This window comes from Eretmochelys imbricata, chromosome 15 (assembly GCF_965152235.1).
Source record: "Eretmochelys imbricata isolate rEreImb1 chromosome 15, rEreImb1.hap1, whole genome shotgun sequence".
Classification (NCBI taxonomy): Eukaryota; Metazoa; Chordata; order Testudines; family Cheloniidae; genus Eretmochelys; species Eretmochelys imbricata.
In genome coordinates, this window is record NC_135586.1 from 464,474 (window position 1) to 490,873 (window position 26,400).

At 54.5% G+C, this 26,400-nt stretch overlaps 2 protein-coding genes across 9 annotated transcripts in view; one reads left to right on the plus strand and one right to left on the minus strand.

Annotated features, from left to right (window-relative positions):
* Positions 1 to 7,732: 7,732 nt before the first annotated feature.
* Positions 7,733 to 14,471, plus strand: RNF215 (ring finger protein 215). The gene is made up of 10 exons (XM_077835165.1): positions 7,733 to 7,976; positions 8,488 to 8,616; positions 9,240 to 9,311; positions 9,421 to 9,506; positions 10,468 to 10,522; positions 11,348 to 11,452; positions 11,759 to 11,875; positions 11,955 to 12,092; positions 12,640 to 12,742; positions 13,248 to 14,471. Exons 1-10 carry the CDS (start codon positions 7,758 to 7,760, stop codon positions 13,268 to 13,270), a joined length of 1,047 nt encoding a protein of 348 aa, XP_077691291.1. The 5' UTR covers positions 7,733 to 7,757; the 3' UTR covers positions 13,271 to 14,471.
* Positions 14,472 to 15,212: 741 nt separating this feature from the next.
* The window catches only part of CCDC157 (coiled-coil domain containing 157), a 37,075-nt gene continuing 25,887 nt past the window's right edge, over positions 15,213 to 26,400 (minus strand). For 6 of the 8 annotated variants that reach the window (XM_077835161.1, XM_077835159.1, XM_077835163.1 and 3 more), the window contains 5 exons: positions 26,088 to 26,264; positions 25,219 to 25,387; positions 21,196 to 21,335; positions 17,851 to 17,939; positions 15,213 to 17,136 (listed from right to left, as the gene is read on the minus strand). In XM_077835161.1, coding sequence (XP_077691287.1) covers positions 16,866 to 17,136; positions 17,851 to 17,939; positions 21,196 to 21,335; positions 25,219 to 25,387; positions 26,088 to 26,264 — 846 coding nt within the window. In that variant the 3' untranslated portion in view covers positions 15,213 to 16,865. Of the gene's footprint in view, positions 17,137 to 17,850; positions 17,940 to 21,195; positions 21,336 to 25,218; positions 25,393 to 26,087; positions 26,265 to 26,400 lie in introns of those variants that run through there. The other 2 variants (XM_077835157.1, XM_077835164.1) reach the window with 2 other exon arrangements.

Genomic DNA, 26,400 nt, shown 5'->3' on the forward strand with positions numbered 1-26,400 from the left:
ACTGGATAAATCGATTCCTACATTGTAGCCACTCCAGAATTCAGAACAAATGGAACCTTCTGCTCAATTAAATGTTGTGCCTGATTCCATTGAGGGAATGTTCACTGTCCCAAGGGGTGGGGGAGCATTTGGAAGAGGAATGCAAGGATGAGCCTGGAGTGGAACCAAGACAGATGCGTCCTCTTGAATGGTTGCTATAGTTACAGCGCTATCGATTGGCCAGAGTCTCTGCTGGAGTTTTACATAAGGCCAGAATGGACCATGATGATCAACGACCCTGTGTTGCATAAGAGAAACGGAGGATTTTCTGGACAAAAGTCAGGATATGCTTCTACGGGCACAAAGCTCTACAGATTTAGAGCAGGTTGCACAGCGGAGCCAAGAGGCCAGAGAAGAAGCTTGGCAACATGTGACCTCCAGAAGAAGAAGGGGGAATGTCCGGGTTCCAGCAACGCGGATACAGGTAACTAATCGCTTTCATGTTCTCTCCACAGGTACCGTTGAGGAGAGTGGACCAGCTGATATGTCTGGGGGGAGAAAGCAGAAGGAGACTCCGCTGGTTGGAAGGCATGAGATGCACTGTCCTGAGATGGGGGGTTCCACGACCACCACTCCCAAGAGAAGGAGGCGGGTGGTGGTGGTCGGGGACTCTCTACTCCGGGGGACTGAGTCATCTATCTGCCGCCCTGACCGGGAAAACCGAGAAGTCTGCTGCTTGCCGGGGGCTAAGATTCGCGATGTGACAGAGAGACTGCCGAGACTCATCAAGCCCTCGGATCGCTACCCCTTCCTGCTTCTCCACGTGGGCACCAATGATACTGCCAAGAATAACCTTGAGTGGATCACTGCGGACTACGTGGCTCTGGGAAGAAGGATAAAGGAGTTTGAGGCGCAAGTGGTGTTCTCGTCCATCCTCCCCGTGGAAGGAAAAGGCCTGGATAGGGACCGTCGAATCGTGGAAGTCAACGAATGGCTACGCAGGTGGTGTTGGAGAGAAGGCTTTGGATTCTTTGACCATGGGATGGTGTTCCATGAAGAAGGAGTGCTAGGCAGAGACGGGCTCCACCTTATGAAGAGAGGGAAGAGCATCTTTGTGAGTAGGCTGGCTAACCTGGTGAGGAGGGCTTTAAACTAGGTTCACCGGGGGAAGGAGACCAAAGCCCTGAGGTAAGTGGGAAAGCGGGATACCGGGAGGAAGCACAGGCAGGAATGTCTGTGAGGGGAGGGCTCCTGCCTCATACTGAGAATGGGGGGCGATCAGCAGGTTATCTCAAGTGCTTATATATGAATGCACAAAGCCTTGGAAACAAGCAGGGAGAACTGGAGGTCCTGGTGATGTCAAGGAATTATGACGTGATTGGAATAACAGAGACTTGGTGGGATAACTCACATGACTGGAGTACTGTCATGGATGGTTATAAACTGTTCAGGAAGGACAGGCAGGGCAGAAAAGGTGGGGGAGTAGCACTGTATGTAAGGGAGCAGTATGACTGCTCAGAGCTCCGGTACGAAACTGCAGAAAAACCTGAGTGTCTCTGGATTAAGTTTAGAAGCGTGAACAACAAGGGTGATGTAGTGGTGGGAGTCTGCTATAGACCACCGGACCAGGGGGATGAGGTGGATGAGGCTTTCTTCCGGCAGCTCGCGGAAGCTACTAGATTGCACACCCTGGTTCTCATGGGTGACTTTAATTTTCCTGGTATCTGCTGGGAGAGCAATACAGCGGTGCAGACAATCCAGGAAGTTTTTGGAAAGCGTAGGGGACAATTTCCTGGTGCAAGTGCTAGAGGAGCCAACTAGGGGGGGGAGCTTTTCTTGACCTGCTGCTCACAAACCGGGAAGAATTAGTAGGGGAAGCAAAAGTGGATGGGAATCTGGGAGGCAGTGACCATGAGTTGGTTGAGTTCAGGATCCTGACACAGGGAAGAAAGGTAAGCAGCAGGATACGGACCCTGGACTTCAGGAAAGCAGACTTCAACTCCCCCAGGGAACGGATGGGTAGGATCCCCTGGGGGACTAACATGAAGGGGAAAGGAGTCCAGGAGAGCTGGCTGTATTTCAAGGAATCCCTGTTGAGGTTACAGGGACAAACCATCCCGATGTGTCGAAAGAATAGTAAATATGGCAGGCGACCAGCTTGGCTTAACGGTGAAATCCTAGCGGATCTTAAACATAAAAAAGAAGCTTACAAGAAGTGGAAGGTTGGACATGTGACCAGGGAAGAGTATAAAAATATTGCTCGGGCATGTAGGAATGAAATCAGGAGGGCCAAATCGCACCTGGAGCTGCAGCTAGCGAGAGATGTTAAGAGTAACAAGAAAGGTTTCTTGAGGTCTGTTGGCAACAAGAAGAAAGCCAAGGAAAGTGTGGGCCCCTTAATGAACGAGGGAGGCAACCTAGTGACAGAGGATGTGGAAAAAGCTAATGTACTCAATGCTTTTTTTGCCTCTGTCTTCACTAACAAGGTCAGCTCCCAGACTGCTGCGCTGGGCATCACAACATGGGAAATAGATGGCCAGCCCTCTGTGGAGAAAGAGGTGGTTAGGGACTATTTAGAAAAGCTGGACGTGCACAAGTCCATGGAGCCGGATGAGTTGCATCCGAGAGTGCTAAAGGAGTTGGCGGATGTGATTGCAGAGCCATTGGCCATTATCTTTGAAAACTCGTGGCGAACGGGGGAAGTCCCGGATGACTGGAAAAAGGCTAACGTAGTGCCAATCTTTAAAAAAGGGAAGAAGGAGGATCCTGGGAACTACAGGCTAGTCAGCCTCACTTCAGTCCCTGGAAAAATCATGGAGCAGGTCCTCAAAGAATCAATCCTGAAGCACTTACATGAGAGGAAAGTGATCAGGAACAGTCAGCATGGATTCACCAAGGGAAGGTCATGCCTGACTAATCTAATCGCCTTCTATGATGAGATTACTGGTTCTGTGGATGAAGGGAAAGCAGTGGATGTATTGTTTCTTGACTTTAGCAAAGCTTTTGACACGGTCTCCCACAGTATTCTTGTCAGCAAGTTAAAGAAGTACAGGCTGGATGAATGCACTATAAGGTGGGTAGAAAGTTGGCTAGATTGTCGGGCTCAACGGGTAGTGATCAATGGCTCCATGTCTAGTTGGCAGCCGGTGTCAAGTGGAGTGCCCCAGGGGTCGGTCCTGGGGCCGGTTTTGTTCAATATCTTCATAAATGATCTGGAGGATGGTGTGGATTGCACTCTCAGCAAATTTGCGGATGATACTAAACTGGGAGGAGTGGTAGATACGCTGGAGGGCAGGGATAGGATACAGAGGGACCTAGACAAATTGGAGGATTGGGCCAAAAGAAATCTGATGAGGTTCAATAAGGATAAGTGCAGAGTTCTGCACTTAGGACGGAAGAATCCAATGCACCGCTACAGACTAGGGACCGAATGGCTAGGCAGCAGTTCTGCAGAAAAGTACGTAGGGGTTACAGTGGACGAGAAGCTGGATATGAGTCAGCAGTGTGCCCTTGTTGCCAAGAAGGCCAATGGCATTTTGGGATGTATAAGTAGGGGCATTGCCAGCAGATCGAGGGATGCGATCGTTCCCCTCTATTCGACACTGGTGAGGCCTCCTCTGGAGTACTGTGTCCAGTTTTAGGCCCCACACTACAAGAAGGATGTGGAAAAATTGGAAAGAGTCCAGCAGAGGGCAACAAAAATTATTAGGGGACTGGAACACACGACTTATGAGGAGAGGCTGAGGGAACTGGGGATGTTTAGTCTGAGGAAGGGAAGAATGAGGGGGGATTTGATAGCTGCTTTCAACTACCTGAAAGGGGGTTCCAAAGAGGATGGTTCTAGACTGTTCTCAGTGGTAGCTGATGACAGAACAAGGAGTAATGGTATCAAGTTGCAGTGGGGGAGGTTTAGATTGGATATTAGGAAAAACTTTTTCACTAGGAGGGTGATGAAACACTGGAATGCGTTACCTAGGCAGGTGGTGGAATCTCCTTCCTTAGAAGTTTTTAAGGTCAGGCTTGACAAAGCCCTGGCTGGGATGATTTAATTGGGGATTGGTCCTGCTTTGAGCAGGAGGTTGGACTAGATGACCTCCTGAGGTCCCTTCCAACCCTGATATTCTATGATTCTATGATTCATTCCAATCAAGTTCCCAGTCTTAGGGAGGCCATATCGTCTCACTGTACTCCCACCTCTGTCTGCATCTCTTGTGGTTTGTCAGATCCTTAGCCTGGAAACTCCCTGAGGCAGGGCCATCTTTTTGTCCTGTTTGTTCAGGCCCTAGCATAAGGGGATCCTGGCTCAGCACTGGCACTCCCAGATGCTGTGGTAACTGGCCAGCACTCTGCGACAATTCACTTCTTCTTTACAGACAGCTGGTCACTTTCAAAACTAAAAGGGATTGTTTTCATTTTATTTATTTCACCTTTGGCCCCACTTCCAATTCCATCCAAGTCAGGGGACCTGGGTCCAGCACAGGCCCCGTTTGTAGTGAAATGGCATTCGGATGCATTCTGTAACCAGGCTAAGACCTTGGCTGTGAGCCTGGAATTCAGATTACAAAATGCAGCTTAGGGCCATGTACACTTAAAGTTTGGTATGGGGTTGTAACTGGGTCATGGCACAATTGTGTTGTAATTGGCTAGATTGTAATTGTAGGGTAGGCTGGTCTTTCCTCATACCATTAGACCCTGTTCTGCTTTGTTCCACTGATGCACAGACATGCTTGGTTGATGGATGCCTTAATGAAGCTTTGGGAAAGGAGTTGCTTACAATCAGCCATATACACTTAGTGCACAATAGGTAAGATATTTGCCCAGTCTAGACCAGGGTCAGTAGGAAGACACAGGAAATACAATGGCAAATGTAGGACCTGTAATTCACCCCTGTTGTAATGCCATTACAGCTAGTGTAGACGGAGCTTTTAACAACCGTGTCATCGATACCAGGTGTTCTCAACCTGGGGGGTTGCAAACAGGTGTCCGTGGGTCATGACCACTCTGCCATTCCCATATTGCTAAATGGGAGAAGAATTCAGGTAGATCTTGGAAAGCCTGGAAGGGGAGATCAACAGTGGGGTATGTCGCTATGGAAAAATGAGGTGGAGCATGGAAAAGATTGAGAATTGCAGATCTAGATCTACCCTGAGCAGGGTTAGACAACAAGGTATTCCTGTATTCCGTCTAGTCTAGCGCCCTTGGTGAAGCCGCAGTGGTGGTAATGCAGCAGCAGGAGGTTTTGTGAGTGCAGACAAACTGATATAGCTTAGGAGGGGAATTGTGGCTAATTTAGTGTCCTCAGATATCTGAGGATAAAGCAAATGTGTGCTTTTGTTTTGCTGAAGGGAGAAGTGTCATAATCAAAAGCTAATGGATGCTGGGCTTTGCGCAACGGAGAGCTGGGTCATTTATGAAACCTGTTGGGATGAAAATTTATTTTCTTTCTACTTGTTTTTAATGTTAAAAAATGAGATCACCTTGCCCCTGGCAGACTGTGGGCAGCTGGAAATCCAGTAGGACTATGACATCAGATATACTATGCAAAAGCCCTGTGATGAATAGGAAAAGGAAGTAATTTTTATTCAGACTTTTAAAATATTCAGTGAAGTGGGTATTGATTTTGGGTACCTAGCAAGAGACACCAAATACCAAATTATTTGGTCTGGCTGAGCTGGACTCAACACAGGGCCAGAGGGGTGAGGGGCAAAGGTGACTTTAAGCACTTTTACCCTCCCTGATCCTGAAGCTGGATGGGGCCTGGGACAGTCCACGGCAAAACAGTGTCAGGACCCTCTAATTTACACCCAGCTGCCCATAGCTCAAGGGGGCTCTGGCAGCTAGGAATCTCGGGCATAAGGAGATCCTGGCCACGCTCCCATCTCTCCAGACACTTCCTTGGTCTCGAGGCTGAATGGAGCCATTCTGTGCCTCCCAGGGATTCTTACACAAAGGGGCCGGATCCACCAGCTGTATACTGTCACAGGGATGAGAGCCTGGCATCTCTCACTGGGTGCCCAGAATCAGTGGCCACTTTTCAAAATGTGGGCCCTTCATTAACGCCTCAAATTCTGGAATAAGCCCCTTCCATCAGGAACAGAGGGACTCCCAGTCCATAGGAGAGACCTCCAACAATTCCTCCAGCCAAACCAACAAAGCCAGAAAAACAAGCAGAAAGGAAATCTTTTTAAAAAGCCTTTTTTGGCCCTTTGTGTGTCATAAACCAGCAAACAAAGGGCACAAACTCATTAGCCCTTTGCTGGTCACCTTTGTTACTGGTGCTGTGCTTTGATAGCTGAGGGGTGGGCTAGGTGGGGGGTTCTTTGGCACATCAGGAAAACTCTCCTGCCAGATCCTATCCCCCAAGTTGTGGGAGATGAATGGGGGGAGTTAACAGTGGAGTGGGGGGATCCCAGATGGGAGAATGGGAAGATCGCTCTTCTCAGCCCTAAATAGCCGTGATTGTGTCCTCTCCACCCTTTCCACCTCATCCGCATGCACTCGAGCTCACTTTTCCCACTCCTCACCCCACAGCTTGGCCCTGCCTAGGCTCAGCCATTGTCAATAAGACCTGTAGCAAGCTGTACCCTCCCTTTCCTGCCAAGGCCAAAAGCAGGTCATGCCTGCCTCATCCCCCTGCCTCACCAGCATTTATCTCAGTCCTCCCTCCTGCTTCCCCCTTGCCAGGCTGTTTCCCCCTGATTCTGGCTCCTATCCTGCCTGTTAAGGCCAACCTTGGGGCTAATCCCTCTCAATCCGCTGCAGATCCCTGCAGCCAGCGTGACACCTTAGAGCTGCCCTATGTGTGAAAGGGCTGGCAGGGCTGAATGGGTCACATGTAGAGGGTACACGTGCAATGGCCAGGGCTCAGTGGGATGGAGAGGAGGGAACGGCCTCCTGGGAGAGTGAGCCTGGCTCACAGGGACTGGGGACATCATCCCCTCCTGCCCTTGCTCCACCAAAGAATGCTCCCTCTCATCATCCCCTCTGACTTCGGCCCACAGCCTCCCCATCTGGCTCCGAGTGGGGTGCTCTGCCTGGTGGCATCAAAGGTTTCCCTGTCTCAAGCCCCCAAGGTCTGGGGGGTCCCAAGTGCATCCCGTTGAGCCAGAGGCCAGGCCAAAACGGGGACATCCCCTCCTCAGCCCATCCCGCACCTTGCTGGGCGTCCGTCTTCGCTGCCTCACTGCTGGGGTGTCTCTTCACCCTCTCCCTGCGATGCTGGGGTGTCCCTCTCCACACGCGCCCCCAGAGATCCCGCCCTTCCCTCTCCCCCTGTAACATGGGGTCCCTCTCTCCCCTGCGGCTGTGGGGCACCCGCCATGGTCGCGGGGCGGACACCCCCCCCCCATGAGAACTGCAGGGAGCCGGAGGCTCCCCCTGGGGAGGTGGCAGGGCTCCCCACCAGCTGACTGGGGCTGCCTGCCCTGACTGAGAGGCGGCTTTGCAGGGCGGGAAGGCCTCACTTTCCTGCCCTGGCTGCCCTGCTCTAGCAGGCTCGGGGTCTCTCCCGGGCGGCGGGTGGCTGGGGTGACCGTCCCCCGCGGGCTCTGGTTTTAGGGCTGCAGATCCCCGCGTTGCGGGGCACGTCGCTCCCCCGCTCGGCCCGGGGCTCCCCGAGGCGATGCCCCGCCCCGCGCGGGGTGTCTGTCCGCCCGAGGCCCGGGGAGGCAGCCGGCGGCCCGGCGAGTCCTCCAGGCCCAGCAGAGGGAGCGGGCGGGCGCGGCGGCGGCTCGCGGGGCGGCGGCGGCGGCTCGGCTCGGCTCGGCTCGGCCCCGGCCATGGCCCGCCTGCTCTTGCCCGTGCTGCTGGGGCAGGTGGCGGCGCTGGGCCCGGCGCTGGCGGGGCCGGCGGCCGCCCGGGTCGAGGTGCTGGCGCTGCGGGAGCCGGGGCAGGCCGCGCCGCGCTCCCCGCCCGCCGGGGGCTACACGCTGCAGGGGGCGCTGCTGGGGGGGCGCCCGGGGCCGCGCGAGGAGGCGACGGAGGGGTGCCTGGTCCTGGTACGGGGGCCCCGGCAGCGCGGGGGGCGGCCCGGCGGGGGCGGCCCACGGGCCTCTCCCCTGTAGGGCAGCGGGCCCAGCCGAGCCCGGGCAGGCCCAGGCGGGGTTTGGCGTTTGGCCTCTGTTCTCTTGGGTGGCCGGGGCGCCCCGGCGTGGCCCGGACCCCGCGGTGTCAGGCGCTGTACAGCCCAGCGCAGAGACGGGCCCCGCCCCGGGAGCAAGCACCGGACCCAGGGGCACAATGGGGCAAAGGGCTGGGCACGGCGGGCCGCGGGCCCAGCCCCCACAGCCAGCCCTTGCCAGGTGTCCGGCAGGCAGTGGGGCAGAGGATGCCCCCTGGCTTTGTGGGTGGTAGGTGGAGCCGCGGCCGGGAGTGCGGCGAAGGGAGCACGGCCGCTTTCTCATCAGGCTGCCCTGGGGAGCTGGCTGCTCGGGACCTGCGGGCGAGTGGCTGGGCCCGGGCCCGGCGTCGGGCTAGGCGGTTCCCTGACGGCGTTTTCTCCTCCTGCAGGTGGGAGGTGCAGAGCCTGAGCTGGAGGGTGAGGGCAGCTGGATTGGGGTGGTGCCGGTCGGGGAGGAGCAGGCGGAGATCCCGAGGGGCAGCAAGGAGGAGTCCTTCACCGCGGCCGTGGTCAACAAGGTGAACCAGCGCTGCCTGCCTGGGCCGTCCTTGGGCACAGCAGTGCCCACTGGGAGAGCGGCAGCAGGAGCTTCTCCATGGCATGGCCCCCTGGGTCCCCAGCGCGGAGTCTGGCAGGGGGATTTCCTCCCCATGGGGCCCCTTTGTGCATGCCAGGGTCCCCAGCACCGCGTGCTCCCTACGACAGTGCCCCTTGGGACCTGCACTGTGCCCCAGGGACTCTGGCAGAGGCAACCCTTTTATCCAGTCAGTCCCGTGCTCCCTAGGACTCTGCCTGGAAGCAGAGGATCTTTGCAGCCGCTCAGCGAGGGCAAACTGGAGCCAGGCTACTCCTGTCTTGGAGTGACTTCCTAGAACGCCAGCAGCGGGCTGGAGACCAGGACCCCTCTTATCACCACAGGTTGGCTCACTGAGCCTGAGTCAGAGGGTGACCCTCAGGAAAATCTCCTTTGGGGGTGGGTGGGGGAGGGGACGGGAGAGGAATGGATCAGTTGCCCACCCACCCTGTCCTGAGGCTGCTGGGCCAAGCCTCCTGTCTCCTTCCCTTGGCCTCCATGTTTGTGTGTGGTTGATAGCGTGTGCAACTCTGTCTCTCCCTGGCCCTGTGCACTCTCCCCCCACAGATGAAGCGAGCCCTAGTTCTGGGAGCATCGGCCCTGCTCATTCTCGCGCTGAATCAGAACACAATCCGAGAGGTAGGAGCGTCACGCTGGCTCCCGTGACCCTGTCTTGGGGGCTCAGTGCTGCAGCCTAGCTGGCTCCATGGCCTTGCTGACATGTCTGTCGCTTTCCTCCCTGCTGCAGTTGGACGTGTCCGAGGTGCTCTCCAAGCCCGTGATTGTGATCCAGACCTCAGACAATGTCACCCGGCTTCTCGGGGCTCTGCTACGGTAAGAGACCGCCGGCAGGGATCGGTGGGGGCAGCTGGAGAGTGTCGAGGCCTTGCAGCGGTGTGTGTGTGTGCACAAGCCCTGTGTGTGTGATCTTTCGCCCTTGTAGTGTGCGTGCGCACACGCGTTACCCTGAGCTCCAGAAAAGTGTCGGGGGGTGAGCCTTAGCCCCGCACTACCTGTGCAGATATGCACATGCTACCCTGGGACCCAGCCAGGGCTCTGTGTGTTCTCCTCTGCCCCCCTGAGGGCCCTGCCAGCCTGCGTGTGGTGCTATCTGGGCTGCATTGTCCTCCCATTCACGTGTGTCATTCTCAGAGCTGTCCCTTGGGTATGGCGAATCAGGGTGACCTCTCCGGGCACCGCGCTCTGGGGGGCCCTGCGCTTCAGTGTGCGTGAGTCACGCGGGGGGCACTAGGCTAGCCCAGGGGGGTGGGGGTAGGGGTGCCTGGGGGGTTAGTGGGAGGCCTGGCACCGACAGCGGGGATCAGGCTCGCACTCACTGGTGGGAAGCACGGGTTGTATTTCTTTTTCTTGCCCGCCTGCTGCTGTACTGGCCACCAGCATCCTTGCGCTGCCGAACACTTGCCCAAGGTTACTCAAGGAGTCAGTCCCAGCACTCCATTCTCTTACTGCCTCCCTTTTGCCCTCTGTGGGCATTGGGATGACCACCCTCCATGTGTGTGTCTTGGGCTCCCCATTATTTCCTATGGGGGTTCCATGGCTTCCTGCGGGCTTTTGTGCCATCCTGTGACCCAGGCTCACAAGCCATCCTCTACAGGAGAGGCAGGCTAGGGGGCATTCCTGGGGTACCTCAGCTGCAGCCGAGGTAGCAGGATGAGATTGTGGGCTGAGATCCCCTACCCCACAGAAAGTTGAGCTCCCCTCATGGCGGCATGACAGAGATGCCTGTGCCTAGGGAACCTGCAGGGCTAACACTGTTTTCAACTTTTGCTAACAGGGGGCTCCGGGTGACAGCCAAGATCACGTATCAAGTGGTGTTGCTGGAGAACCTGGTACGTAGTCTCAGCAGGGAGGGGACGGCGTGCGTGCATGCTCAGGGCTGGGCTGGGTGCATGCTGGTGCTCTCTGAAGCTCAGAATGGGGAATGTGTGTGTGATCATAGCATCCTGGCCTTGTGCTTTCTCCAGCCCAGTGTGAAATGGCCTGGCCCGGCTGGCCTTCTGCCCTTTGCCTTGGGAGCTGATTCCACAGCCAGAGACACCTCGATACCCAGTTTATCGGGGTTCCACGTTCCTGAATGTATTTATCCTCAGAGATGGGGAAACACTATCTCCATCTTACAGATGGGGAAACTGAGGCACTGTCACTTGAATGACTTACCCCAGGTCACAGAGCCTGGGGTTGAATGGGGAATTGAACGTATGTCTCCTGAATCCTTGGTCAGTGCCTTACCCACTAGACCGTCCTTCCTTCCATCTCAATACCAAGTTTCCCTTAACTTCACCCCGTTACCCTGCTTTCTGTTCCCTAGGGAGCCCCTAACTAACTGCAGACTCATGTCCTGTTGTCACTTAAAGACATAGACTCCCTCCTAACTCGTCTGCTTTCACTGCTCTCCTCCAGGGTCCCTTTGCTTTGTCAGGATCTGTCTGGTAAAGCAGTGCCCATTGAGGTGATCAGATGCCAGGCAAGCCACTTAGAGCAGGATCCTGCCCTCCTTGCTCTGTGACATGGTGCTGTCTGTGTATGGCCTGTTCCCAGTGCCATCTTGCGCTGCTATCTCTTGTAGCCCCTGCATTGTCTCACTGTTGCCTCCATGTGTTGGTGTTGCCCTGCCCTATCACTGGCTGATGCATGGTGCTGTGTTTCCTCTGCAGGGAGTGACTCTCACCCTGTGGTCAACCTGCGGCCTGTCCCGGGGTGGGCTGTACGGAGAGTGGCAAGGAGTTATCTGCACGGGCGAGAACAGCTCGCGGGTCCAGGTTTGTGTTGCTACTGGCTGAAGGGTGTCCCTGGGGCTCCACAACGACAGGTTTCAGAGTAGCAGCTGTGTTAGTCTGTATTCGCAAAAAGAAAAGGAGGACTTGTGGCACCTTAGAGACTAACCAATTTATTAGAGCATAAGCTTTCCTGAGCTACAGCTTCAGAGAGCACCAACAGTACCAAAGAGGATCCCATCCTGTCCTTGGCTGAGATGCAGGTGGGGTTCGCTGGGGGGTGCTGCAGCTGAGCTGGGGAGAATGGAGTCCCAGGCGTGTGCTAATGGCTCCTGTGTGCTGGCCCCGCAGAAGTACCTCCAGCAGCTGTGGAACGCCATCCTGTTCATCGCCCTGATCCTGTGCACGGGTGTGATCGTGCAGGCCCAGCGGCAGTCCCGGCAGGGCCAGCCGGACCAGGACACCGAGGTGGGCTCGCTGCTCCTCTCCTCTCCTCTCCTGTTGGGGACGTGCGGCTGGGAACTGACTGTGTGCTCTGCCTTCCCAGCTGGACCTCAAGCAGCACATCCTGCGGAGGCTGTCGGCACTGAAGACCCGGCGCTATCACCCTGGCAAACACCACTGGAGCCAGGCCCATGACATTGATAGCTGTGCTGTTTGTTTGGACCAGTTCCACAAGAACCAGGTAGAGCCTGGCTGGGGCAAGACGTGCTGGGGTCTTGGGACCAATGCCTTGTGCACCAGCCTTACCAGACTGGTGCTAGGGACAGACACAGGAGGTCTGCGAGAAGCCTGCTAGCCAGTGGCAGAACCTGGGCTGAAAAGTCACAGGCCAGTTAAAGCTATTGCCCCTAAACCATGGGAGAACCTGGGTATGGATTCTCTCTAGGCACAAGAGTTCCCACCTATGTTCAGCTCCATCCCAGTGCTCCCTGTCTGGAGCAGTCCCCAGCCTCTGCCCTCACTTAGCAGACTGCCAGCAGCTCTGCTGTGCCTGCCCTTTTCAGATACTTGTATGGTGGTCAGATGTCTTCCCATGGCCATTTGGACACGCAGGGGACTCCACTCTCCCCAGCTGGCCTATCAGTGCATCCCACTGCAGCAGGAAGGCAGATACTGGGCTACCTGGCTCCCTGCTTTGGCCTGACACGTCTCCGAGGCAGGGTGCTAAGATGGCTGCTGTGATGCATGTATTTGTCCCGGACGTTCATTGCTTCGCCTTCTGCCCACAGTGTTTGCGGGTGCTGCCGTGTTCACACGAGTTTCACCGGGACTGCGTGGATCCATGGCTGCTCCTGCAGCAGACCTGCCCTTTGTGCAAGCACAACATCCTGGGTGAGAGTGGAGGGTGGAATTGGAGGGTGGCCCCCTGTACAGCTGCCTGTGCTGGCCCTGAGGCTTCAGGCCTCTCACTGTGATGTGGGCAAAGCCCTGCAAGCTCCTGCCCTGGCTGTGGATTCCTTTGATGCCCCCTCTCCCCCATGACATGCAGAAATGGGACAGACCTAATAAATGAGCCTTATAGCTGGGTAACAGGCTGTCCACACATTGTGGCCTAAATATGAGACCAGGTCTCCCAGCCATTGCCTCCCCAGGCCCCACCTTGGTGATCTCAGCATGCTTGCAGTAGGGGGTCTGGGAGGTTTGGGGGATGTAGGCTCTGGGGGAGGGGTGCAATGTCTGGGGGGGGCTCTGGGAAGATGTGTTAAGTACACAATAACTGCATCCTTGGGTTTAGAATCCCGTGGCAGCTTCTCGCCCTGTTTTCCCTAGGGAGAGCTCATTGGCAGTGAAGGGGTTACTGACCCTCCAGTGACACCCCTCTTGATCTCCCTTCCAGGTAACTGCTGCGGTGAGAGCTAGCTGGCCTATGGACATGGTGCGGGGACAGAGCCACCTACACTCCAGGGGCTGGGGGGTGCCTGTTGGAGGGGGCTGGGGACACCAGGAGTGTGGCTCCATCAGCAGAGCAAGTGGCTGAGCAGGGGGAAGCAGCAGCACTGTGCATGTGTCCCCAGGGCTGGGCAGACCCCCAGGGCTGCGTGCTCAGCTCAGCAGTTATCCCCAGGCAGCTGAGAGTGGGAACCTGAGCACTGGGGTGGGGAAAAGGTTCTGCTCCCTTTAGAGTGCACTCAGACAGCCTTGTTTGGCAGGGGTAGAAGGCAGGGTCAGTGTAGGGATGGATGTGGTCAAATTGTGCGCTGTCTTAAATCCATGCAAGCCCCCTGAGACTAGGGAGGGCAGAACTTTGCCTCTGAGTATGTGTGTAGGGGGTGGGGGTGCATCTGGGCAGCTGATCTGTCGATATTAGTGTAGCGTCTTTGGAGGGGTAGGGGTTGTGGGGGCTGGTAAAATAAGCTAAGGAGGCACCTGAGACCCGCTCAGGGGAATAAGGAGGGGATGCCAGACTTCTTAGGCAAAGTCTTAAAGGGTTAGTGGGGAAGCTTCAGCTACCATGGGAGAGGCTGGTGCAAGCACTTTGCTGTAAGCTGATTTCCCTGTGCTCCCTGGGGCAGGCTAGTCTGCCCCCGCCCAGTGCTCTTAAGGGACTTACTCTCTCCTTTTATAAATCTCTATTTTCTATACTCCCATGGCTGCTGCTAGGAGCCCCTGGGCTGGCTCAGCTCTCAGTTACTCCTTGGCTATCTCAGCAGGGTGGCCTGGGTGTCGCCAAAGGCAACACTGAGCCCCTCTCATCCCTCACAGGGTGTTGGCCCACACCTGGAGCAGGGGAGTGGGCCTGGAAGCTGCATTGATCTGCCATGTTTTGATGTGTTTCCCTTCTCACTGGCCCTTGGGAGATCACCTTGCTGGAGGGCAGGGGCAGGAAGTGGGGAGGGTTTGAATGCTTGCTTTATTTATACTAATTTATTAGAGAGAATGGCATGAGGTAGCTGCAGGGGCAGAACAATATCTGTGGATGTGTTGCAGTGTCCAGCCCTTTGCTGGGAGTCCTGGCTGGCTCTCAGCCCCACTCAGCAGCCAGAGGTTGCTGGATTCGATGCACTGTACCTGTCTGTAAAGCTGCCTGCGCTATTAAATCTAGAGCAAGGAGAAACCTGCACTGCTCTTGTTGCTGTTTCTTTTACGGAACAATCCAGCACTGATTCCCCCTCCTGCTCCCTGCATGGGTTCAGTTTCCCTCTGCCTGGCTAGCAAGCCCCTATCTCCCCTAGTCTCCAGCTGCCATTTAGAAAGGGTCCCTCCCAAGATAACAGAGAAGCTGAAAGGGGCGTGTATCATGGAAAAGAGCCTGGCTTGATCCTTGCTGTGAGTTCAAGGCGGTGCCCTGGTTACTGCCTGGCTGCAGGTTCAGGGGCCAGAAAAATACTAGGGCATAGTATATACCAGACAGTAGTCTTTGCTCACAGCACAGGGATAATCTGATCTCCAGGTTGGACACAGCAGTCCAGTAACTTGCCAGAGGATGGATGTGGCCAAGGTGTTAGCAGAGCTCAAGAGGCTCTGATCTCCAAGTTGGACACAGCAGTCCAGTAACTTGCCAGAGGACGGATGTGGCCAAGGTGTTAGCAGAGCTCAAGAGGCTCTGATCTCCAGGTTGGACACAGCAGTCCAGTAACTTGCCAGAGGACGGATGTGGCCAAGGTGTTAGCAGAGCTCAAGAGGCTCTGATCTCCAGGTTGGACACAGCAGTCCAGTAACTTGCCAGAGGATGGATGTGGCCAAGGTGTTAGCAGAGCTCAAGAGGCCCTGACTCCCAGTCCTGTGCTTAGGCTGCTAGCCCATGCCTCTCTCCTAGAGCAAACCTTTGGGCACATAGCCAGCTCCCTTTGCCTCCCCCAGCTTCATCTGGATGTGCAAATATACCTACCCAAGGGCCACATTGGTGAGGACTACAGGAACCTGCATGCAATGCAGCCTGGCTAGTCTGATGAAGGATCATGGATTTCAAGGTCAGAAGGGACCGTTAGGATCATCTAGGCTGTCTTCTGCCTAGTATAGTGCAGAGAATTCCACCAGAAGCCCACTGCATGCTGGGTCCTCTAGTTTTCCACAGGGTGCATGCCATGACTTAAGCTGGGGAGTGTGGGATGTAGTATAGAATGCAGTGGCATGGGCTTAGTCCTCTAGACTGAAGTTAATGAACATCTGCTGAGCCTCGATTTGGTTCAGTTTTTACGCGTCTCTACTGCTGATGAATCTTATTGTGGGTTCCAATGACACTTAGTCTCCCTCAGTCCAGTAAATTGGTGCTATGGTGTGAGATATGAAACAGGCACATGCTCCCTGCAGACGCACAGAGTTCTCCCTGCTGCTAATCTGTGCTGTTATCCAGATCAAGGAGGCATGTCAGCCTTTGCTTTAAAAGCCCTCGAACAAACAGTATTGCGGGATAAAGGTGGGAGGAGAAATTGCACATGCAATTTCTTAAGAGGGTGTTGACCAGCATAAATTAGGTGGTGGGAAGTATAATGAAGTAATTGTCAGAGGCTCTTTAAGGAATGGCTAAGCTTAAATGTAAAATACTAGTTTATTAACAGCACTGTCCTCTCTCTGGGAACCATGCCCTTTCCCTGCAGGGGCAAGGACAGTCTGATCTAAGCTAGTCTTTCATGTCTAACTTCTTGGAGCCTAACTTGTAACAGAGCCATTGAAAAGGAACAGAACAGTGTATGCTGTCAATGCCCACTGGAATTGTTATATAGCAGTCACTCAATACAGTCCTTCCTTTTCTCCCCACCCCTTTTCTTGCAGTCATTTGCCAACTGCAATCTTACTGGTTAAAAGTCTTAACTCTTGAATCTTTTACTGAAACTCAACTCCCTGCTGTTTCCTCCTGCCCTTGCAGCACAATGTGCTGTCAAAACCCAACCAGGATGTGGCAGGGGTTTGCAGCAAGCGCTAGATGTTAAACCACAGGAGGGGGGGTATGATCCAGGCTGTGATGGAGCTCTTGATTCCTAGCTCCCTAAGGAGGAAGAAAAGTCCCTCTTGTGTCTGTACAAAATGGGGCAGTTCCTATGTGGGAATGGAAGATGTCTCCTGCTGGAAGGTGGGAAAGCATACAGCCTTTTGTATGGGTTCTGTCTTCATGAGATCCTCTGGATCCCTGAGAGGATCCCTCAGTCCTTGCATCCTTCCCACTTCTTCCTGGGCAGCCTCCCTCACAGCAGCCATCCTACTGCTCCGGGAGGTCCGGCTGGTTTTCCTTGTGGAGCTGCCAATGCTCCTTCCTCCACCAAAGGAGATGCTGTTTGCAAGGCGTGGCGTCCCCCACAAGCTGACTGCCCTGACTCCAGCAGGTGGCCCATCCCAGTTAGGGAACAGGCGAGTGGCAGAGAAGCCCTGGGCTCCCATGTGGCACAGCCCTTTTGCAGCTCTATCACTGTCACAGACAGTAGCCCTGCACTCGGAGGGAGCCTTGGGGAAGAACAGTAAATGGCTTTATTTGTGTCCTTGGCTGAACACCTCCAGCAGGGGTTGCTCTCCTGGGGTTCTATTTCCGGTGATTCCTAGGGCTGTGAGCTGAGAGGCCCTGGACTCTGGCTGTGCTGCCTTTCCCTTTCAGTCTGGCATAAATGCTGATGGCTGAGTTCTCGGCTGGAAGGGAGACGCAGGACATTGCCTTCCACGTGGCCTCTGCAGAGGATGGCTTTGGCTGGTTGCTTGGCGGTCTCTGGAGGGCCATGCTCTGGCTGCTGGCTTGGCCACTCGCAAGCCGGTGGGGTACTGTACTGCTTGGAGGTCTGTGTGCGAGGTTAGGGTTGCTGTAGGAGACGTAGGACAAGGCATTAGAGATGCAGCCCCTGAGGCAGGGAAAGTCTCATAAAAACATAAGAACAGCCCTACTGGGTCAGACCAAAGTTCCATCTAGCCCAGTATCCTGTCTTCCGACAATGGTCCGTGCCAGATGCCCCAGAGGGAATGAACAGAACAGGCAATCATCAAAATGATCCCTCCCCTGTTGCTCGTTCCCAGCTTCTGCCAAACAGAGGCTAGGGACAGCAGTGTAGCTGGCGGGGAGCGGGGCAGCGGCCGCTTTCCCACCGAGCAGAGGTGGTGCCTTTTTAATTTTTTGGTGCCTTTTTAATTTTTACTCACGCAGCGGTAATCCGGGTCTTCGGGGGCGGGTCAGACGGCGCTCCGGGTCTTCAGCAGCACCCACTTGTACTCACCCGGCGGCGCTCCGGGTCTTCGGCGTCGGGTCCTTCACTCGCTCCGGGTCTTCGGCGGCACTGAAGGACCCCCCCACCCCGAAGACCCGGAGTGAGTGAAGGACCTGACGCTGAAGACCCGGAGCGCCGCCGGGTGAGTACAAGCGGGTGGCTCCTTTTTTTTTTAATCTCCGCTCTCCGTTTTCTCTACCTGGCTACGCCACTGGCTAGGGACACCATTCCTGCCACGTAAAGTCTCCATGCAAACCAAGCCCTGCAGCTCCTTGCTGGGGGTCGGGGGGGGAGGTTTAGAGCAGGCCTGCTCACCCTGTGGAAGTCTTGTGGAGGTCCATCATGCTGTCCTTGGAGCCAGTCCTGGAGGAGGAGTGAGCCCAGAGCTGGGTCTGTGGGATGAACTGGGGAGAGGAGAACTCGGGGTTAGAACCTCCCTGGTCACTGCTTGATGCTGGGAGCTCCCCCTGCATCCACAGGAAGCCATGGCTGGGATGCATCAGAAAGAATATTCCTCCCCATCGTGCACCTCGTTCATGGCGCTATCATGGCTGGTGTCTGTCGGGGACTGACTCAGAACTGGATGGGTGGCATCTAGGCCCCAAAGGTCTCCAGTGCTTGTGGGTGCCTGTGTTATCTAGTGTCAAGTGCTTTCCTTGCTCTGGGCCCAAGGAGCTCCAGGGTGTGGGGAAAGTCTCTCCTACCATCTCTCTGGTGAGAAACCGCTCCATTCTGGGCTTAGTCTGCTCCCAGCTGGAGGCCGTGGCTTTGAATGCTCCTGTTCGATGATCAGAATGGGCTGGGCCATCGTGGAAAGGGCCTTGAGCTGACGAGATGACTGAAACTCTGCCTTGTGTAGAGGGCCAGCCCAAGGCCTGTGCTTCACTGGTCCAGAGACGTGGGGCTAATTCTGCTGGGTCACCCCAGCAGGGTGGGACCAGTGCAAGAGATGCTGTCTGGACACTAGATGGAAACTGGTCTCAAGAATAGACCTTTACTGTTATTCTTGTCTACACAAACCAAGTTCGCAGCAAGCCTGGTGTCAATCTCCCTTGCATTAGCCCACCATGCACTGAGCGCCCATGTGCACCCTGCTGCTCTGGACTAACTGTTCCACAGAGAGCTCTGATTCACTCCTGTTTCCGTGCAAGAGAGATCAAAATGGACTATGGAGTTTGTGCGCAGCAGGCTAGGGCGAGGCAGATTCACACCCTGACTTGCTGCCAACTTGGGCCTGGGCTACACCTAAAATTAGATCGACCTAGCTACAGCACTCAGGGCTGTGAAAAATTTTGCACTCAGTGCACAAAATTAGGCCAATGCAGCTAGGTCAATGGAAAAATTCTTCCATCGACCTAGCTACTGCCTCTTGGAGAGATGTCTTAATTACCTCAACGGAAAAGCTCCTTCTGGCGACGTAGGAAGCTTCTACGCGACAGTGGCAGAACTGCCATGCTGTAGCTGTACCGCTGTAGCTGCTGAAGTGTAGGCATGACCTTCATGTTCCTTTCAGCAAGCCCCGAGCCTGACTGCTGTGGCCCATGACTGAACCCCAGAGCCTCCCCACAGCCGTTGTGCTGGGCTCATCTCCAGGAAGAAGCTCCAAAAGGCCCAAGCTTTTCTTTCAGCTAGGACTTAATTCTTAGCAGCTGTGAGCATCTCCCAGCAGTGGTGCGCTAGGAGCAGGGTGCTACCATTGCAGAGCTTGTCACCTCTTCAAACATGCTGTACCTACCTCCCCACTGCCTTGCTCCTTATCCACTGCAAATGGGTGTGAAATGCTCCCACTCTGGTAGCATTTGGCACTGGTGAAAGTGACAGCGTAAGGTGCAAGCCAATGGTGAGTCAGGCCCGCTGAGTCTCATGCCTTCAGCCTAGTGGTTGCTCTTTTAACGAGAATGTTAAACCAACCCCTCCTCAAGGAGGCACTCTACACAACACATAATGCAACTGTGGCCTGAGGGATGGCACAGGCTTGGAGAGCAGCAGAGAAGCAGAAAATATCTTGCTAGAAAATATCTTACATTAATATTCTTCTGCCCTGGTAATCGAGCTAAGGAACCCCTAATCACTAGGCTTGACTAACATGCAACTCCATCATCTGGTTGCAGTAGCCTTTCCCAGGAGTAGGGCTCAGGTTTGAGTTGAAAAGTGGGAGGCCTTAAATGAGAGGGGTGACCGTCCTATGTGCAATTACTGGGAGGGGCCCAGTCTGGCCAAACCTGGTAGTGTTATTTATTTGTATTGGTGTAGCACTGTCCTGGGCCTGCACTGCTCTAACAAGGGGATCTCTAACCCAAGATTTACAAGCAAGTAACGATGAGGGCCAAGTGTACAGCAATAAGGGCTGCTGTAGGGTGTGACTGGGGGGTACTAGTAAAGTTGGGCAAAGAGGTCAGGATGGGAAGAGCAGGAGAAGAGCATTAGCTTTCTCTACAGTTCTAGTAACAGCTCCTGTCTTACTGCTCCCTGCCCCAAGGGGTGATATTAATTCCTCACTTTTGTGAGTTCCAAAGGAGATCACAATTAAAGCTCAGTCAAATGGACAAGCCCCCCAGCAGTGCTTCTCTAAAGGCCTGGACAGATCCCCCTGCCCCCATGGGCTTTGGGTCAGGCGCTGTATGTGTCTTTGCTGCACTCCAGACATGGGTTTTCCTTGCTGTTTGTCTCTGTGATCGCAGGGCCACAGGGAAGGACCCCAGAGCCCCCCTGTGATCGCAGAACCCAGGATTGGCCGCAGGCCCACGTGAAGAACATTAATACAGAAGTCGCTCTCTGGAACAGGCGCCATGCTCAGCGGAGAGCCTTGCTCCTGCCGAGGGCCATGCTGGGGAAGTAACAATAGAGATTTCCAGACTTGGGTTATTCTTCAGGAGACCTCAGTCCAAACACAGTGGCTCTTTAGATCCCGTTTTCCAGCTGAGCCAGCTGTCGAGCAAGAAAGTTCTGTGACGTCTACCCAAGGCCTCACAGCAGTTCTAGCACAGTCCAGCAGTCTGCACTCATTTCTGTTTTAAAATTAGAGCCCGGACTCCTACTGGTTCTACAACTGTGCTCTTGTTACTAGACTGCATTGCCGCAAGGGGGAACAGAATGGGGCATATAAGCCTCACTGAGAAGTACAGGGAGGCAGCATTAAACCTACAGCTGTAGAGAACAGAGGTACTGGGATTAGTCCTGGAGCACAGGCTGTATGAAAAGAGTCCTGAGGTTCTAGCCCCCAAGAACAGTGGAGGTGTAGTCCCTCAGCCCCCACAGGGATCACGAGACGGATCGTCTATTCCTCAGCCTCCAGGAGCCATGGGACATATCTCCTATTCCCTAGACCCAAACAGGACGGGTCTCCTATTCCCCAGCCCTAAACTCTACTGGGAGTGGGATGTGTCCTAAGTCTCCCATTTGTACAGTCTCGAGAGAGTACAGGATAAGCCACAATCCCCCATCCCCAAAGTCTAGAGAGACCATGGGATTGACATCCAATCCCTCTGCTTCAGGGTCCCAGGGGCCATGGGATGGGTCACAGACCCTCCATGCCCAGTAGGGACCACATTGTTGCACTGACCCCCTATTCTGCCTGCCTTGCCAACTGTCTATTGATGGCAGCTGGCCCCCCTTGCACTGAGAGGTACCCTCTCCACCTGTGGCTGGGGTCAGACTCACCCTTAACGCTCCTTGCTGGGCCGCCTCTTTCATTTTGGCTAGTGTGGTCCTGAGTCGCGAGTTCTCTTCCTCCAGGATGCTAATTCGGATGTTGTTCGCCTGCAGCTGCTTTTCCATGTCATCAGTGATGTTCCCAGTGCCTGCAATGAAACAGGATTCCCCTTCACAACGGGGCAAGGGGAGTGGGTGTGCACAAATCATCTGGATACAGCAGGGCTGGCGCATACATGCATGCATGTCCATCCCTAACTCCTCCTGAGAAGGACATCCCCCTTCACCTCCTGGCACAGACAGCCCTAGAGCATGTGCAGGTAACCGCTAGTAATGCTGTAAAGCAAGAGCAGACTGGCTGGTCGAGTCCTTTCATGTAGTCTAGGGATGATAATTATGCCACAAAAGCAGCAGGCCAGTTAAAAACGAAAGGCACAAACATTACAGGGCCAAAGCAGAAAGGATGCAGCAAGGGTAGCGAGAAAGCTGTATTCTCCTTAACCAGTATGTGATTCCTCTGGTAACTAAAGCGATCACTTGCAGGTGCAGGGTCTGTGCTGTGTGTAAGGCAGTGGGGAAATAGAGGAGGAGAACGGAGGAGTGGGAGACCAGCCTCCAGCCAGTGACTTTCCCATGGGTACAAAGTTAGTAAGAGAAATCATGCCCTCGGGGCAGCCGGTCGCAAGCCACATGACACAACCCTCCTGTGATGGCGTGTTGACCCCACACCACCATTGAAGGGGTTATGGTGGCAAGGGATGCCAATTAGCCATAGGCTGCACCTGCGAGGGAGCTAACTGCCAAGGATTCTAATTGAGAATGAAGCTCACCTGGGCAGGAGTGGGTGGGGGCTTCTACAAAGCTGAGGAGTTGAGGCCACCAGAGGCAGCAGGGAGATGAGCCTGCTGATGCACCCCCGATACAAGGGGGAGAGCAGGAGCCTGAAAAGGCAGCACAGGAAGCCGTCCAGGGAAGGAGCAGTAAAGTCCAAGAGAGCACAGACCTGGACTGCTGGTTTGAGGGTCCCTGGACTAGGACCTGGCACAGAGGGTGGGCCTGGTTCCCCTACCAGCTGCTGTGGGAGTGGAGATGGTGACTGCCTGAGACTTTGTGGGAAGAGACTGACGAGGCCCTGGAAGGGGAGGATGATGGTGACTTGGCTGGAGAGAGGCTACAGCTCCTGATAAGTGAGAGAGAGGCTGTAGATCAGTGGTCCCGAATGTGGTGCCCGTGGGTGCTGTGGCACCTGCTGGGGCATTTATGTGCACCCGCCGTCAGGACTGGCACCAAGGAACAAAGAGGAGAGGAACTCATCTGCCGGAGAACCTGCCACCGAAATGCCGCCGATGAGTGTTTCCCGCAGAGAAACGGCCACTGAAATGCCGCCAAGAAGCGTCGCTACCCACCACACACTTCTGAAGGCATGCATGTGCTCTTTGCCACAGAAAGTTTGGGGACCACTGCTGTAGAGCAAGTGACTGAGGCAATGGAACAGACTATGGTGAGCTAATTCCCCAGCTGAGCCATGTGGCGGCATTGCTGAGCCGTGAGTGGCACATCCTATTACACCTCTGACCCTCCCATGCTACTCTGAAGGACAGCAAGAATTGCAAGAGTACTCATTCTTAGCTGAAGTTTGTCTCCACCACTTTGCCAGGATTGTGTTATCCTCACTAATCTCCCATTGTGCCCACCAGCCACCCTCTAACCCAGGGGTTCTCAACTTTTTTCTTTCTGAGGCCCCCCCAAACATGCTATAAAAACTTCACTACCCACCTGTGCCACAACAACTGGTTTTCTGCTTATAAAAGCCAGTACCAGTGTTAGGAGGTAGCAAGCATGGCAATTACCTGGGGCCCCACGCAACAGGGGTCCCCGCAAAGCTAAGTTGCTCAGGCTTTGGCTTCAGCCCCCGGTGGTGGAGCTCAGGGCCCCAGGCTTCGGCCCCATGCAGCGGGGCTTCAGCTTTCCACCCTGGGCCCCAGTGAATCTAACATTGGCCCTGCTTGGCAGACCCCCTAAAACCTGTTCAAGGCCCCACAGGGGGCCCTGGACTCCTGGTTGAGAACCACTGCTCTAACCCACAGCCTACAACCATGCCCAACACTCATTCCACTCTCTGTCAGTAGCTTCTGTGCTTCCCCTGACCTTTAGGGCATTAGTGCCAGCACTGGAGACCAGGCTGAGTTCTTGAACCGTACTATAGACCAGTCTCAGTTCCAACAGGCCAGCCATCTTACCTCTCCAGGGTCTGGGTGCCCAGCAAAAGCCTCCCCTGGAAGCATGCTGCTGGCTTCCCCTTTTAGTGACGTGACATCCCACCACAAAGTGGAACATGCTGAACAAGTGAACCAAGATGCATCTTCCCCCACCTCATTACATTCAAACAGCTTCCACATGTCCTCAGACCAATCTCTTCCCTTAGCTGGAGGCTTTAGGACAGACTCTTCAGCTGATATGGCCACTTAGTACCTACACCAGCTGCATCCTCCCCCGACTCTCCAGCACTAGGAGCATGTGAGGCCAGTGGGTCCTATTGGGGGATGGAGATGGGCTGGGAGGAAGAAGGGGGCATGGTAGAGTGGAATGCCACTGGCATAAAGTCATTAACTACCTTATTCCTCAGCACCTCTACCTTACACTGGGACTAGGCATGCAGGATGGTGGAGCTGCTGCTCACTTCCTGAGGATGCTCCCTCCTTCCTCCCTGCACCAGACCAAGCTTGGATACAGCGGATAACTGAGCTCTTTGTTATGAAAGGACATTGGGTAGCAACAGAAACCATGGAGGAATGTGCCCAGTTACACTCCACAAGCACCGTGCAACCCGTCAACTGCAGAACACTGGGGCAGACAGGCTGCTAGCAGAACCTTTCCAGGTGGAATTATCTTGTCCTGCTGTACTAGCGACATACTATCCTGATCTGCAGGGATGTTGTGTGACCAGAGGAACCTCTATTCCAGATCCCACCAAGCATCTCTCCTATGGACACATGGCCAGGATCAGCTGTAGCTGATTGCTAGCCAAAGGTGGGTTGAGGGGGTCGTAGACAGAATACACAGCTGCAGACCCTTAACATAGCATAGAGTCACGTGGTCACATCTCATAGTCAAAAAGAAAAGGAGTACTTGTGGCACCTTAGAGACTAACCAATTTATTTGAGCATGAGCTTTCGTGAGCTACAGCTCACTTCATCAGATACATACCGTGGAAACTGCAGCAGACTTTATATATACACAGAGAATATGAAACAATACCTCCTCCCACCCCACTGTCCTGCTGGTAATAGCTTATCTAAAGTAATCGTCAGGTTAGGCCATTTCCAGCACAAATCCAGGTTTTCTCACCCTCCACCCCCCCACACAAATTCACTCTCCTGCTGGTGATAGCCCATCCAAGGTGACAACTCTTTACACAATCACCAGCAGGAGAGTGAATTTGTGTGGGGGGGTGGAGGGTGAGAAAACCTGGATTTGTGCTGGAAATGGCCTAACCTGACGATTACTTTAGATAAGCTATTACCAGCAGGACAGTGGGGTGGGAGGAGGTATTGTTTCATATTCTCTGTGTATATATAAAGTCTGCTGCAGTTTCCACGGTATGTATCTGATGAAGTGAGCTGTAGCTCACGAAAGCTCATGCTCAAATAAATTGGTTAGTCTCTAAGGTGCCACAAGTACTCCTTTTCTTTTTGCGAATACAGACTAACACGGCTGTTACTCTGAAACATCTCATAGTCAGTTGTCTCAAGGGCGATCCCTCTGGACTGCAACTCTGATTTTTTCAGTGGGATGGTTTTCCATGTTTAATTGAAAGTCTGATTTTTATATTCGTGTAACTCTAAAACAGTTGCTGGAATTGCACACTCCCATGCATGTGAGCTGGGGGAGATGAGCCCTCTAGGGCACTCAGTGTGTGAGTACTATTGGTGGCAGGGATGAAGTCTGTTATCGTCCATTCTGGTGTTTGCTACCCCCTGCACAGGCTCTTACTGTCTGCTGCCCTCTGCCCCTCCCCACACCCTCTCTTACTCTCAAACTGCGCCTCAGCAGGGATGTGGAGGTCTGGAAAGGACACGAGCAACCTCTCCCTCTCCTTCAGCTCCTGGAGCAGCTCATCCAGCTCGGAGATGTTCCTGAGTAGTTCGGACGTGGACTGCTCCAGGCTCAGCTTCTCCTGCTGCAGGTTCTCCATTAGCTGCTGCACTGGACAGGAAGAGTATGGTTAGGTTTCATCAAGCTCCTTCCCTGCTGTGGTGCCAGCTCAGAGTGATTCTGCTCAGGGGCAGGGGCTGCAAAGTGGCTAGGAGAGGAGAAGAGTTCATCATGCAGCTGTAACATTGCCTTCAGGGCTGAATCTGACCTCCTTGTCTAGTGAGCGGCACGCCAATGTGATGAACCACCGGGTCTCAGTGTGATGTGGGAGCACCAGACAGATGTGGCACTTGTCCTGGAATGCCCACAACCTTCAGTGCCTAACAGGGTTCTGCTGAGAGGGCCAATCCCTGAGGCCCCTGCTCCCCCCTGCTACTTGCTTAGAACAAATTCCCATCAGTCAGAGGGAGAAGGACTGAGTAAAATGGAGTAGCGTTCTCAGCAGTGGCCCAGAGATACTAACCATGGACAGACTGCCTGGCTGGAGCCAGTGCAAGAGGAAGACATCTCAGTGCTCTTCATTGTTCTCTCACCCTCCATCATTGCACAGTGCAGCCTGTTCACCCACCCCCAGCACACTGGCACTCCATGGTGTACCCAAGTGGGGGGCATTCATTCTGAGCCCTTTAATGGCTCCCTCCCATACTGGAGCTCCACAGTGCAGCTCTAGCTCCCATTAGACTGCCTCTCAGGGGAGCCCCTACTGCGAAGGAACTTCTTGCTGCTCCGGGGACATTAACGCTGACCTGCTGGGCCTCCAGCTGGCCCTGAATCTGCTGCTTCTCTGCCTGTGTCGCCTTCAGCTGTTGCTCCAGCTTAGCCTTGTCATCCTCAACTTCGCCTAGGCTGGCCCTCAGCTCCTCGCACTCCTGATCCAGGTAGTCCAGCTGTTGCAACAGGGTCCTCTGCTTGGCCTGGAGCGACTTCACAGAAAGAGGAAGGCAGATGATATGTACAGATGTCACCCTCAGCGGCCCAAGTAGCTTTAAAGCAGGAAGGGTTATAATAAAGAGTGGGGTCAAGGGACCAAACTGTGAGGGATGGGCTAGAATGTGTGAG

Coding starts and splice junctions, on each gene's coding strand:
- RNF215 (XM_077835165.1), top strand. CDS start 7,758: ATGGCCCGCCTGCTCTTGCCCGTGCTGCTGGGGCAGGTGGCGGCGCTG. Junction 10,523..11,347: donor TGGTGTTGCTGGAGAACCTG/GTACGTAGTCTC, acceptor TTTCCTCTGCAG/GGAGTGACTCTCACCCTGTG. Junction 12,743..13,247: donor GTGCAAGCACAACATCCTGG/GTGAGAGTGGAG, acceptor TCTCCCTTCCAG/GTAACTGCTGCGGTGAGAGC.